Here is a 14,108-nt window from a genome sequence, read left to right on the forward strand (position 1 = left end):
AACAAAAATGTGGCAGGAACTATCCAACTCGCCAAGTCTTTTATAAAAATTACTCATACGCCAGGTAGGCCAACTCGAATCAAACCATTTTTAAGCTTTCATTTCGAAGCCGAAGCATTCATGTTCATAATTAAGAAAGCCAGAAGCAATCTTCGTTTGGCACTCAAAAAAGTAAAATTAAAGGAGGCATCCCACACACAAGCCCTAGGACTAGAACACACACATCCTGGCGAACCCTTTTAGTTTCCATTAATGAAAGCCCTTCGTCGCCAAACACATGAACACCCAAGCCCCCACCCCAAGGCCTACTCATTGGAGCAAAGTTTCGAAATGTTACCCCAACTCTCTTGAATTTAATGCTCATTCTAGATGCTTCGCCGGAACTGCTTTATTGGTTTTCGGAGCAGACGCTGCAGCCGGGTCCGACGGTGTCATTGAAGTGCGTCGCCACCGGAAATCCACTGCCTCAATTTACATGGTCCCTGGACGGATTTCCGGTAAGTTAAGCCACCAAACTCTGGCCGAGCCGAAGACGGAAATGCAGGCAATGTTTCCGTTTCCGTCAAGCAGCTGCTGATAGTTATAGTCCCCCATTACGAGCTCCGATATATCGGGCTGATATTTGTCGTAGTTATCTCGGTGCTAACATCCCGGAGCTTCCCCCGAGCATGCATGAATATTTAAGGAACCGACTTTCCTTTCTGCACACAAGGAGCAGTAAGGAAAAAACCAAAATGCCCAACCCCCGTTCCCGCCCCTTTTCTAATCCCAAACCGAATCCCAAAAAACCCAAACCACCAGCCTTGTGAGCCGACTCTAGAGCATACTTTGGATTCCCAGCTTTTGCTTTGCTTTGCTCTGCTCAGCTCCACTCGAATTTTTTCGTTTCAAGAATTTCTGTTGCCTTTTTATGTATTTTTTTTTTTTTTTGTATTTTTGCCTGGCTATATTATCAAGGATTTGTTTCGTTTATTTGCATAAATTTTCATTTTCTTTCAGAGAGTCTGTGTCTCTCTCTATTCCAACTTTTCACTTTTGGACAGGCCAGTGCAAATTTTATGCAATTTCAATCAATTCAATTTACGTAAATTTTTCATTTCCCCCCGACTTTATCCGTTGAGTGTGTCTGGCTAATTGGCCCACTCCGATAACTCTGAGGATACATACATCTGTAACTCTTGTCTTTGCTCGCCCCGCGCAGATACCAGACAGCTCGCGCTTTTTAGTGGGTCAATATGTTACCATCCACGACGATGTCATCAGCCACGTGAATATATCAAACGTCAAGGAGGAGGACGGCGGGGAGTACACCTGCACGGCCCAGAATGCAATTGGCAAGTGAGTAGCCCGCGTTCCATAAATAAACCACACTCGGGTGGGAGCCCTCGCTCCCCTAGGGGTGGCGTTCGCTTCGGATATGGATATGGGCGGAATAGGTTGGATAGGCTGTACGGCTTGGATAAGGGCTCACAGCATTTTCCGGCTAAATCATAAATTTAGTTGTGGCATAGGCAGCATAAAAAAATAGAAGGCAGACCCCCTCAAACATGAAAAAACGGGCATTGTTTGCAGGCAGAAGTGCGGTATAAAATCCAAACAATTTGCTGAGGCAGCCAAGGCAACCAGTTTAGAGATGGAAATACATATGCTGCAAAAATCACTCACGAAAATATACGGAAATGTTGAAATGAAAATGTATTATAGTAACTATTTCATTTTCTAGTAGAAAAGTACCCAGTATTAAAAGAATAGATTTAAATGTGGAGAAGTAGAAAATACTCTTTCATTATATTTTAGAGTATTTCTTAAAAAATTTTGTAAAATTATATGTATAACAAGTTATAAACTGACTAAAATATTATTAGGGATAAGCTTAGATACGTAAATAAAAATGTTGTTTAAATTGGCTTAATTTGGTAAAGGTTTTAATTATTTAAAATAAAATGTTACATTCATATAAGAATTGAAGTATCATTTAAATTTGTATATATCTTTGAGCAGAATACTTTTGAAAATAGAATTAGGAGAACCATATAAATCTAAAAAATAATACTTTTCTATGAGTAATCGCCTAATTTCTAAAACCCTTCAACTTATAAAAAAAAATTGGATGTTGTGTAGGATCTACTTATGTGTATATCCTAAATATCGTTACATTTTCCAATCTCTAACCTATTTCCCTCTCACTGGAAAAAAAAAAAACATAAAACTAAACGCCTGCCAATATTTCATGTCCTTCTATTTGCTCAGAGTATCGCACAGCGCCAAAGTGAACATCTATGGACTGCCTTATATTCGCGAAATGCCAAAAATAACCGGAATCTCTGGCTCTGATTTGATTGTTAAATGTCCCGTGGCTGGTTACCCCATCGATAAAATTCACTGGGAGCGAGGTAAACATATATAAACAAATATTCTTATACCCCATATGATGTGGTGCGATATATGAAAAATATTTGATTTTTTGTGCATTTTGGTCATTTTATTTTTCCGCTTTATGCTTATTTGCCTTTTGGCCAGTTGTTTGTTATTAAAAATGGTATGTTTGTTATTGCGCATATCAGTAAAAATTATTAAAACTTCCGAGTGAACGCTGTTTTTTGTGCTTTTGTTTCGGGGACTCTGTTTTCCTTTGGATTTTGAGTGAAATAAATTTATATTTGTGTGCGACGATTTTTTTTTGTTAATTATTATCTTTGCTCGTTTGCGTATGAGCGTGTCAACACGAGTTTCACAGAATATTGCCAAAAAAAACACGAGTTTATAAATATAATAAAAACTGTGTTCATATAAATGTTATTAAATCAAGTTAAAGGCACCTTTCGACCGGATTTTTCATGCCAATGCCAGAGTGCTAGAAAATACCTTTTCCCAAAAAAATGTCGCATTGAAATATATGTTCCGTGAGATGCGTCTATAAATCCACTTTTATTGAGTTTTTAATTGAGGAGCTTTTAAAAAAGTCTCCCCTCCTGCCCCAGATAGTGCTAGTGTTTGGATATAAATTAACCTGGCCAAAAAAATAGAGACACCAAATGCTATATGGCAAGTCATAAATCGCATAACTTTGTTTTATGCGAGCCACCAAATTAATTGCCAACGCATCGCCGTTCTGCTTTCTCCTTTTACTTTTCTACCATTTTTCCAACAACTTTAAACTGGCATTGGGACTCTTTCGGGGCGAAGATGGCCAAACGTTGCCCATAAATCGCCGGCAGCGTGCCTACAACAATGGCACCTTAATTATCGAGCAACTGCAGCGCCTGGAGGATGCGGGCACGTACACGTGCATGGCCCAGAACAAACAGAAGCAGACCTCCCGCCGGAATGTCGAGATCCAGGTCCTGGGTAAGTTTCCAACTCCCATAGAATAATTGTTCTTTTCCAATATTTAAAATCTACTAGGTAGGCTTTTTTTGCAGAGAAAACATAGGTTTAGGTTTTAAATGATTTCATCCTTTTTTTAAGTTTTTTAAAAACTACAATTAATTAATTAAATTAATTAATTTAAATAAAATATAGGATGTGTTATACAAAACATAAATATTTTTTTAGTTCTTCCAGATCTATTATATTATTTAAAAAGACAAGAAAGGAAAGCTAACTTCGGGCGGAGCCGAAGTTTATATACCCTTGCAGTTAAAACCGGATATATATCGCAAACATCGGATATAGTTGGCCGATCCTTATGGGAATAGGAATATATAATCCAATTTATTACAATACAAAATCTAAAAAAAGTCCCAAACTTCTATCTTCAAAAATACGAAAGTTGATATTTCTACCAAATACCATTTCCGATCGTTCAGTTATATGGCAGCTATGGGATATAGTCGGCCGATCCTAATGAAATTTGGTAGGTTGGGTCAACTGACCAAGAATTAAATCTGTACTAAGTTCCAGCTTTCTATCTTCAAAAACACGAAAGTTGGGTCATTTCCGATCGTTCAGTTATATGGCAGCTATAGGATATAGTCGGCCGATCCTTATGAAATTTGGCATGACGTAATGTTTTGCCAAAAATAGCTCACATGTCAAATTTGAACTCTCTAACTCTAAAAACACCAAAGTTATACCATTTCCGATCAATCAGTTATATGGCAGCTATAGGATATAGTCGGCCGATCCGACTTATATACTGCGTGCAAAGGAAAGAAGGGTGTGTGCAAAGTTTCAAGACGATAGCTTTAAAACTGAGAGACTAGTTCGCGTAGAAACAGACAGACGGACAGACAGACGGACAGACGGACAGACGGACATGCTCATATCAACTCAGGAGGTGATCCTGATCAAGAATATATATACTTTATAGGGTCGGAGATGTCTCCTTCACTGCGTTGCACACTTTTGACCAAAATTATAATACCCTCTGCAAGGGTATAAAAATAAAAAAATGTTTCAAGATATAGAAAAAATATCCATTCAAGTCTTGAAAATGAATTCTGCTCAGAGCTGAGCTGTTACAATGAAACTATTCCAATTAGAGTGGCGAATGAAACTATGCAGCCGCAACAGAAGCAACAGCAGCAACAGCAACTATTTCCCAGTTAATGCACATGCAGGCGGTGGGTGGATGGGTGTATGGGTGGTTATGGGCTTGGCAGACCCACAATGAAGTCATTGACTTTTGTGTTCTGTCTGCGGCAACTCCACCGCCTCATCATCCTGCCACTCCTCATCCTTCTCGGCCGCCTCACTCTTTGTAATAATTCACTCGACAGCTGTTGCTAAGCCGCAGCTGCATTGATGCGAGTGCCACGCCCACAATTGCCACTACCAGCCTTGATTATTGGGCTCAGTGGCTCTCGTACTCAAGCCAACCAATCCGCGGCGATTGCAAGTGACTTTTGTGCGACATTTTCACGATTTTCCGACCGGAGTGCTTTCGGCTTTCATAGTTTACGGCTTGCATTTCATGTTTTATTACTTCCCCCCACAGTGCCGCCGAAAATAATGCCCATCCAGGCGATGACGAACATGCTGCGGGAGGGCATGCGGGCAGCCATATCCTGCCAGATCCTAGAGGGCGACCTGCCGGTCAGCTTTCGCTGGGAGCGCAATGGCAAGCCCCTCATTGGAACGGGGTTAGTACTCTAATTTAAAAGTTTAGTTTGTGAAGAAATATATAAATTAATTAATTTGCTTAGCAACGAAGTGGTTCGTCGCCTGGACGAATACTCGGCCAGCTTGGTAATCGAACACATAGCCTCCGATCATTCTGGGAACTATACTTGCATCGCTAGCAACGTGGCAGGCACTGAGCGATTCACCGTGCCACTCACCGTAAATGTGCCGCCAAAGTGGATCCTGGAGCCAAAGGACTCAAGCGCCCAGGCTGGCACAGATGTCCTGCTGCATTGTCAGTCTTCGGGCTATCCCAAGCCCACTATTACCTGGAAGAAAGCCATTGGACCCACGCCCGGCGAGTACAAGGACTTCCTGTACGAGCCCACGGTTCAGCTATTCCCCAACGGCACCATCTTCTTTAAAAAGATTAGTAAGGAGTCGCAAGGGCACTTTCTGTGCGAGGCCAAAAACAGTATTGGATCCGGAGTGAGCAAGGTCATCTTTTTAAAAGTTAATGGTAAGATTTTTCAAGTCGTTTTCTGTATTTCGTTTTCTTGTAATACCGTGTGCCCCTCCTCTTTTCTTCCCTCTAGTTCCTGCCCACTTTCAGACGAAATCAAAGCAAATCTCGGTGGCCAAAGGCAAGCAAGTCCATGTTCAGTGCAACGTTCAGGGCGACAATCCCATCGACTTCAAATGGAAAATCCAGGCAACGCAGCAGTATCTCGACGAATCACTGGATTCTCGGTAAGAGTGGCTCCTCCCGTGGGTGGCGGGAGGTAGGAGGTTGAGTCCCATCTGCTACCCCAATCCAATAGTCCCGTCCCCCCGTTGTGTCTGTGAGTCTGGCGAAATCAATTCCAAGTCGATTGCAAACAACAAATTGCTTTTAATTAAAGGAGTTCTGTGCAGGTTGGATTTCGTGTGGGTTATGGCCATGGATGGATACCGTACTTGGCCAAAATGTCTAACTCGATTTGCACCAGGCAATGAGATTTCCCTGGCCTGTCTGCCTCATATTTTTGCAATAAGAATTCTGATATTTCCCAGACTAAATAAGATTTCTCCTTTGGTTATGTGAGTTATGTTTGCTCTTCGACAAGAAAATATTCATTTCGTTTTTCATTACTTTTGGTTCATCAATAAATGCTTTGAATTCAAAATACAAGAATAAAAAGCAAGCAATTAAAATAAGGATCTAAACTTTAAGAGTATAGCCTAATAGGGCCAAGGTAATAGTTTCTTGATTTTTAATAACCACTTTTTGGGCTAGTGCCCCTTGACGAGGAAAAAAATAAAAAGAAAACTTCGCCTTGCCATTTCTTGTTGGCTCTTAGTTGAGCTGCTCCTTGGAAGCAGGTCCTTCGGCTGCTCTGTTCCATTTTAGTGCCCACTTGTGTCCTCCTGCCTGTTTGTGTATCGTAAGTGTTTTAATGTATATGTATTTCCGGCTTTCTCTTTTCTTCCACCCCCCGGCATGCACCTTTCTCCTGGACTGCTCCTGGCCAAACAACTGAATATGCACACGCGTTTTATTTATTTATGCCATTTGCACACGCACACACAAATGCCACCGGGTGTGTGTGCATTTTGGCCTCGTATGTCTTCGTCTTTGTCAACAAAACTACAATGCAACAAAAATAATACCAACAACTGCTGCTGCTACTACTGCTTTTGCTTCTGCAACGTGGAAAACATTGTTATAAAATTGCATCGCTCACGTTGCGCAAACACGTATCCCACATCCACGTATTCTGCATTCTGTATCTGCATCTGCATCTGCATCTGTATCTGTATCTGTGTCTGGATCTGCCTGGGTATCCGTATCTGTATGGCTGTGCCGTCGTATGGATGCGTCGTCGTGTGTCTCTTAAATGCATTTACTTGCATATAAATCACACTGGCTGCACTCCGTCGCCGTACAGCTACACAATAAGAGATCAAGTGCTCGACGACGGCATGGTCTCCGAATTGGGCATTTCGCACACATATCGCCAGGATACGGGCATTTATATCTGTCAGGCGAGCAATGCCTTCGGACAGGTAAGTTGCCAGGCTGACACTTTTGTGTGGCACAAAACATGGTGCAAGGATATTATTATGCATTCGCTTGACTTAAATCAAACTGTCGCAGGACTAATGGAATCGGGCCGAGTGCTAGTTCATTTCGATCAGTAGGCGGTACTTCATAGTCACTCTATTGCAATCATAAATCACTGGAATACACTGAAAAACTTGGCGCTAGTTTTAAAAACATCTTATAAAATATACTAACTTAAAGCTCTCCATAAAAGAATCTTTATAGAAATCTTAAAATTGACTATGATTTTGGAGTTTAAACCCAAAGGTTGAAACCCATCTCACACATCGCCAGCAAACTTTAGCCCCAAAAACCTGTCCTGTCTGTGCGTCAGTCTGGCCAAAGAAACCCTTCCTTTTCCATGAAAATGCTCTTAACCCTAATTTATGGCAATTTGAATGAGATTCTCGAGCAAAGGCATCAGCAACAGCTGCAACTGCCCTGCCTGTCAGGGCTCCTTCTCGGCGCAAATGAACTCTTAATGCGCCAACTCGGCCCAAGTCCATTTCACCAGCATCAGTATCAGCCGCATTGGTCCCAAAGGGAGGCGGAAATAACCCAGAACCATTTCGAATTTTGGCAGGACGAGATGTCCATCCAGCTCATCGTGCAGGAGGTACCCGAGCAGCCAAAGAACCTGCGCATCAACTCGCAGCAGTCCCGCAGCCTGCAGCTCACCTGGAGCCAACCTTTTGCCGGGAACAGTCCCATCGAGGAGTACCACATCTACTACAAGCAGATTTCAGGTGAGAGAACTGGGAAGTCGAAGTATTTTAAGAATTTATGTAGCTTAGGCAAACTTGAGGGATAGTTTTAGAAATATTTACATTTAAATAAGATAAATTGTGGGAAAAAATACTTGTTTTTTTTTTATTAATTTTTTGAATTTAATAAATAAGGAATTTAAATAAAAATCATAATATTTTCTCTTAATTATTTTAAGGTAATTATTAATTATTTTAAGGTTAACACAATAAGGATCTTGTTTCTTTTAAACACTTTTAATCTACAAGTTAAATAAAAAAAAATTTCAACTAAAGGATTTCCACAGTAAAATAGAATAAATCTCAATCACCAAGAAGCCCACTGCGTAAACGACTAAGATGCTTAATATACTAGTACAATACTTACATGAATTTATTCAATGAATTGAATTTATTTAAAACTGACTTTTAATTTTCCATTTTTTAATGGTTTTTCAGACATTTGGCAAAATGCTGAGCACTTGACCATAGCTGGAGGCCAGACTGTGGTCAACATCCAGCAACTGCGTCCGGCCAAAGCCTACCACATCCGCATGTCGGCGGAGAACAAGCTAGGCGCCTCCGAATTCTCGGAAGTGGTCCAGGTGACCACGCTGGAAGAGGTGCCCTCCGGACCGCCATTGACTGTGCGAGCGGAGCCGAAGAGCTCCACGGAAATCTCGGTGACCTGGGACGCACCGGAACGGGACCACTGGAACGGCATACTGTTGGGCTACTATGTGGGCTACCAGATGTCACTGACGCCCGAGGACAAGGAGGTGAATCCCACCCAGGGCTTCAGTTTCAAGACCGTCGAGGTGCGAACCCATTTCGGGGGCGAGACGGTGCTCGGTAACCTCAACAAGTTTACCCAGTACCATGTCATTGTCCAGGCCTACACAAGCCAAGGCAGTGGACCGCCCAGCAAGGAGATTGCCGTGCAAACAATGGAGGACGGTAAGTGGGGATTGGCCAAAGGGATAATGGGATAACGGGATGGAGGAGGGTCCTGGTGGCTTCGTGTCCGCTGGCATACATTGATTGGATCTGTTAATTGTCCGTGCACGAAATCTGACCGGGACCACGGCGAATGGCTTTCCTGCAGTCTCAACTGCACCGAAAAAAAGTGTGATCGCTTTTGTTGTATTTATTATTAATTGTAGTCTTCTTTTAATCTAAAATCTTCTGTTTCAAAATCGTATTTTTTCTAAAATAAAATAAAGAAAATTTTAAACCAGTTGAAATTATTTTTAAAAGTGTATAAAAAGCATTTAATAAACTTGCTCCCCCCAACTCTTTGCTTTTTTTTCGATTGCAGTACCCTCGTCGCCACCAGAATCGCCGCAATGCGATGTCCTGGGCTCCACATCGATTTATATCACCTGGTCTCCACCGGACATTGACGGGCAAAATGGTAAAATCAAGGGCTACAAAGTGTTTTACATTTCGGTCGATGAGCTCTACGGTAAGTTGAAAACTTTATTTGAAAAATTTCTTAAAATAAAGTCAGTAGCTAAAAGAAAAATAGAAATACCACTAGAACTTTAAGCTTAAAGACCTGGCCACGTATTTTGTTATTTAAGTGCTCATTATTCGGAATCCCAGTCGATTATTTGGAAATTACTTCGGTTTGATTGGGATTCCAGTGCATTTATGTAATTATCCTGCAGGATGTTCAGACATGGACAGTAGCCAGCAACAGCCAGAGCAGTCGAACGTTCAACCGACCGCCACTTGGCCAACTTATTTTTTGAAATTTATGGCACTCGCCAATTAATTAGCTCACTTCATGGTCCTCATATTTCCAATCAGTGCTAATTGTTCTTTCGTTTCGCCCCCTGCTGCTCCTGCTCCGACCTCGGCTCCTGCTCCAAACACGTGCTCAGAAACCGATCCGGAGGTTGTCAAGTCAACAAATCAATACGTCACCATCGAGAATCTGCGCAAATACACGAACTACACGGTCTGGGTTTTGGCTTACACCAAAGTAGGCGATGGCATGAAAACCAAACCGTTTTATTGCCGCACCCACGAGGATGGTAAGTGGCGTTCGGTTCAATGAACGCAAACGAGGTGCAGCACCGTCACTGGCACCCTTTCGCCCTCCTCCCATCCACCCCGCTAGTCCTCTGTCCCCAGCGCCCAATCCCATTCTGCCAAATCCTCATCCCTTGAATCCTCATCCGAGTCGTTGCCGCGCTGGCAATTTCCATGGAGAGCCCCAACCCACACACCCATCTTTGATATATACATTTATTCATATACTTCAAACATATCTCTATATATACATATATATATATCCATTTATTTGTGCAATCGCAATTGTGGAATGCAGTTCCCTCCGCCCCGCAGGCCATCAAGGCGATACCCGCGTCAAGCACGAAAATCATAATATCCTGGCTGCCGCCTGACCTGCCCAACGGTGACATCGTAAGTATCAACCAATGCACTCGAGGAATATGTTTTAAAAGGATAGGGAATTTAAATTTCAAAGTATAATTTCTGAAAACCAGCGTTTGATTTTCAAAAACTGTTCTCTCAGTGCACCATGTGCTCCCTCTCCTTTTCTAATTAGGTGATAGTTAAGTGCCCCAAGTCACTGTTTACTGACTCTAACCTTTTTCGTTTTGTCACCTTGTCCCAGACGGGCTACACCTTCTACATGTCCATGCTGGAGGGTGGACGGGAGGAGGGCACCCACAAGCGACTCCTGGGACCCTACGTAGAGATGCACGAGACGGTCCGCACCCAGGAATCGGCCACTTACCAGTTCTGGCTAACTGCCTCCACGAAAACGGGCGAGGGCGAGAAGACCCAGGTGGTCACCGTGCCTCCCAACAATAAGGTGCCCGCTAGGATAGTGTCCTTCAGTCAGCGCATTGTCACGCCCTGGAAGGAGAACCTGGAACTGCCCTGCCGAAAGGTAGGTGCCCCGGCTCCGGTTACCATTTGGCGCCAGGACGGGCACAACATGGAGACGAGTGCCCGGAAGACGATTGCCAAGAACGGCACTCTCTATATGAGGGAGTGCCAGGCCAGCGACGCCGGCAACTACACCTGCAGCGTGGAGAACACCTGGGGCAAGGACGAGATCGTGTACAACATTGTGGTGAAGGTGCCGCCTGAGGCTCCCAACTTGACGGTGATCAATGCCTACACGGACAGTCTCCTTCTTGAGTGGATGGACAATAGCCACGGTGGCAGCCCGATCCTTGGCTACGTCATCAACTACAAGAGGGACAACGGCGACTGGGAGGAGCTACAGGTTGATGCCAAGACCACCTCCCACCTGCTGACCAACCTGTGGTGTGGCACTCGCTACCAGCTGTACATCACCGCCTACAATAAGATTGGCACCGGACTGCCCTGCGACATAGTGAACTCCTACACCAAAGGCAATCCCCCAGTGCAGCCGAAGCACTCCCAGATGATCACCAACAACTCTACCAGCGTCACTTGCTGGCTGGACTCCTGGGGAGACGGAGGTTGCGGCATCCTCTACTTCATGATAGAGTCTCGCATTTATGGCAGATCCTCGTGGACCGTGGTCTCCAACCACATCCCGCCCACAGAGAGAATCTACACGGTCAGCGATCTGGTACCGGGCACCAAGTACCAAATCAAGGTGACGGCCCACAATAACGCAGGCTCCACAACAGCCATCTATAACTTTACCACGCTGTCAACGGCAGGAGGTAGGTTTTCGGTTAATAATCTGTATTATTACAACATGCCCATAACCTGCAATCATACCGAAGAGTATACAGTTCATGTTCAACAAATTGGTATTTAAAAAAAGGCATTATTTTTAAATTTTTTATTAACTTATTAAAACTTAGCTTAGAAGGTAAAGGCCAAAAATTTAGATACTTTACCAGATATAAACCTCCTCAGATAAAAACCAAACTGTAGAAGAGACAATATCTTTAAAAAAAGTTTTTAAGATTGACATAGAAATTTTACAGCATTGGCTTTCGATCGACGAAATTCGACTAACTATAATCACTACTAAAAACAGTACAACAAGAAACACTAAAAAAAAAATATATCTCAAATATCTTCCCTGGTATTGGTTACTTTTAAGAAGTGTGCCTTTGTAGCCCTTCGGTTGGTTTTACCATTGCCACATCGCATCAGATCCTCGACAATCAAGACTCCTCCGTACAGTTGCTTATACTTGGCTTGGATGCGTTTCTCCACAAAGTCCAACACATCCTGCGCCTTTAGGGTGCTTTCTTCTCTAATGACCACCGAGGCTGCGGCTTCCTCTCCAACTTCCGCCCTAATGATGCCAAAGACACAAGCCTCGACCACATCAGGAATCTCAGCAATGACCTCCTCAATCTCATTGGGGTAGAACATGTGGTTTTCGTACTTCAGCATGTCCTTGATGCGGTCAATCACGAAAAGATAGCCATCTTCATCCAGGTAGCCCAGATCTCCTGAGTGGAACCAATGATCGGCATCCTTAACGGTGGCGGATTCCACGGGATTGCCGTAGTATCCCGACCAGTGCTGACCATTCAACAGACATATTTCCCCCACCTTGTTGGGACCACAAAGATTGCCATTCTTGTCGCGCAATTTCACCTTGATGCCTGCAGAAAGACGTCCCACAGACTTCGGCTTTCCGTCGTAGTCAAAATTATAACTAGCATTGGCATTAAGCTCGGTCATCGCGTAACAAAAGTGCAGGATATTTCGGCCAATTCGATGACGAATGCGCTCCTGGACATCCGAAGAGCAGTGGGCGCCGCCATAGAAGAAGTGCTCGAGGCTTGACAGGTCGGCGGTTTCAAATTCCTTGGAGTTGCAGAGCTTTGCAGCATCCGGCGAACTGGCAAAGAAGAAGTTGACCTTGTACTTTTCAATCAGGTGGCACACAAAACCCGGATCGAATTCATCAGCCGCCACAATACGTGTGGTGCTGAAGATTCCGGCCACGATAATCAAAATCAGTCCGGAGATCCAGTCCATAGTGCTAAAGGCATACTGTACACTACCGCTGGGTATATCACTGGGAAGTTAATTAACTATTAATTAAGGTAAATGATAAAGTTAAAATAATACCTACACGTCATAGGGAATGATCAGATGGGAGTTGCTTATGGTGACTGCCTTGGGGGTTCCTGTGGTTCCCGACGAGCACAAAATGGCCAGGGTGTGATTACTTCCCAGCTCCAGGTGGGTCGGCTGAAATTTATTCTCTATTTGGGTCTCCAGAATTGTTTCAATTGGAATAGATCCTGGCTTGTGATTCCGCATGGTGATGACTTTCACGTCCAGCTTGGCGGTAGCCTCTTTAACTTTTTCGTATTCATCGCCATCGCAGAAGATAACCTTTGGCCGGGTCAGGCCGTAAAGCTTCTCAATGGTGACCAGTTCGTAGGATTTGTGCAGGCAGTGGATAGGAGAGCCATTAAAGAAGCATCCGTAGGCCACCGCTGCCATGTGAGTAGTCTGCCTGCCTATAAGGCCGACGTTTTCCTTCTGTCCAACACCTACACTGCGCAAGTAACTGGCTACTCGCATGGCATTTTGTTGCACCTCCCTGTAAGTTAACGATGTGCCCTCAGCAACCGAAATCTAAAAGGTTGGGAAGGCGAACTCTTTTTAGAATTCCTATTATTTCTTAGTTTATCCCTAACTGACTTACCTGCGCTACATGCTCTGGATTACTTGACATTGTTTCGAAAATAATCTCCCCAATAGAAAGGCTTTCATTAAACATGACTTTCCTCGGAGCCCCAGACCAGATTTTAAGCTCTGGATTGTAGCCATTTTCAGCAGTCATTGGCTCCTCGGTGCTTAGCTGCGGAACCATTTTTTATAAATTTTTTATGATTTTTACCGTATTCAGAGTTTAATTTAGAAGCTGGAGGCAGAAACGTCTGCGCGGAACGCTGAGATTAGAAGAACTGAATTCCTACGTATAGGAAAAGAGATAACATGTCATCCACTAGGGGCGGGGCTGGAGTTACGGTACTGGTAAAGGCGGGAGGGCATACGGTACCTGTGGATGAGCGAAAAAGGCAGGTGGAGACTGACCGGTGATGGACCGATAACTCGCCGCCGCTGCTAGACACAAAAGGGAATTTTTAGATGGTATTTTAAGATAATGCTGCTGACACAACCCCCACTTCTATACCGGGTTAACTATTTTTTAGATGTAGACAATTATTGTTTAAAATTTCAGTTATAATTTTCTTGAAGAGTAT

General features: G+C 43.5%; 2 protein-coding genes across 9 annotated transcripts in view; one reads left to right on the forward strand and one right to left on the reverse strand.

The window, feature by feature from the left end:
* Dscam4 (Down syndrome cell adhesion molecule 4) overlaps positions 1 to 14,108 on the forward strand; it is a 47,621-nt gene that overhangs the window by 29,593 nt on the left and 3,920 nt on the right. For 6 of the 8 annotated variants that reach the window (XM_017232928.3, XM_070279519.1, XM_070279522.1 and 3 more), the window contains exons 13-26: positions 370 to 497; positions 1,202 to 1,338; positions 2,251 to 2,393; positions 3,187 to 3,348; positions 4,940 to 5,084; positions 5,148 to 5,584; positions 5,661 to 5,814; positions 6,993 to 7,110; positions 7,731 to 7,893; positions 8,350 to 8,847; positions 9,209 to 9,355; positions 9,777 to 9,929; positions 10,226 to 10,320; positions 10,535 to 11,585. In XM_017232928.3, the coding sequence (XP_017088417.1) occupies positions 370 to 497; positions 1,202 to 1,338; positions 2,251 to 2,393; positions 3,187 to 3,348; positions 4,940 to 5,084; positions 5,148 to 5,584; positions 5,661 to 5,814; positions 6,993 to 7,110; positions 7,731 to 7,893; positions 8,350 to 8,847; positions 9,209 to 9,355; positions 9,777 to 9,929; positions 10,226 to 10,320; positions 10,535 to 11,585 (3,531 nt within the window). Of the gene's footprint in view, positions 1 to 369; positions 498 to 1,201; positions 1,339 to 2,250; positions 2,394 to 3,186; positions 3,349 to 4,939; positions 5,085 to 5,147; positions 5,585 to 5,660; positions 5,815 to 6,992; positions 7,111 to 7,730; positions 7,894 to 8,349; positions 8,848 to 9,208; positions 9,356 to 9,776; positions 9,930 to 10,225; positions 10,321 to 10,534; positions 11,586 to 14,108 lie in introns of those variants that run through there. The other 2 variants (XM_070279524.1, XM_070279523.1) reach the window with 2 other exon arrangements.
* On the reverse strand, positions 11,800 to 13,781 carry LOC138926411 (uncharacterized). The gene is made up of 3 exons (XM_070280408.1): positions 13,547 to 13,781; positions 12,965 to 13,476; positions 11,800 to 12,907 (listed from the first exon to the last, which is right to left on the reverse strand). Exons 1-3 carry the CDS (start codon positions 13,712 to 13,714, stop codon positions 11,941 to 11,943), a joined length of 1,647 nt encoding a protein of 548 aa, XP_070136509.1. The 5' UTR covers positions 13,715 to 13,781; the 3' UTR covers positions 11,800 to 11,940.

This window comes from Drosophila bipectinata, chromosome 3L (assembly GCF_030179905.1).
Source record: "Drosophila bipectinata strain 14024-0381.07 chromosome 3L, DbipHiC1v2, whole genome shotgun sequence".
Classification (NCBI taxonomy): domain Eukaryota; kingdom Metazoa; phylum Arthropoda; class Insecta; order Diptera; family Drosophilidae; genus Drosophila; species Drosophila bipectinata.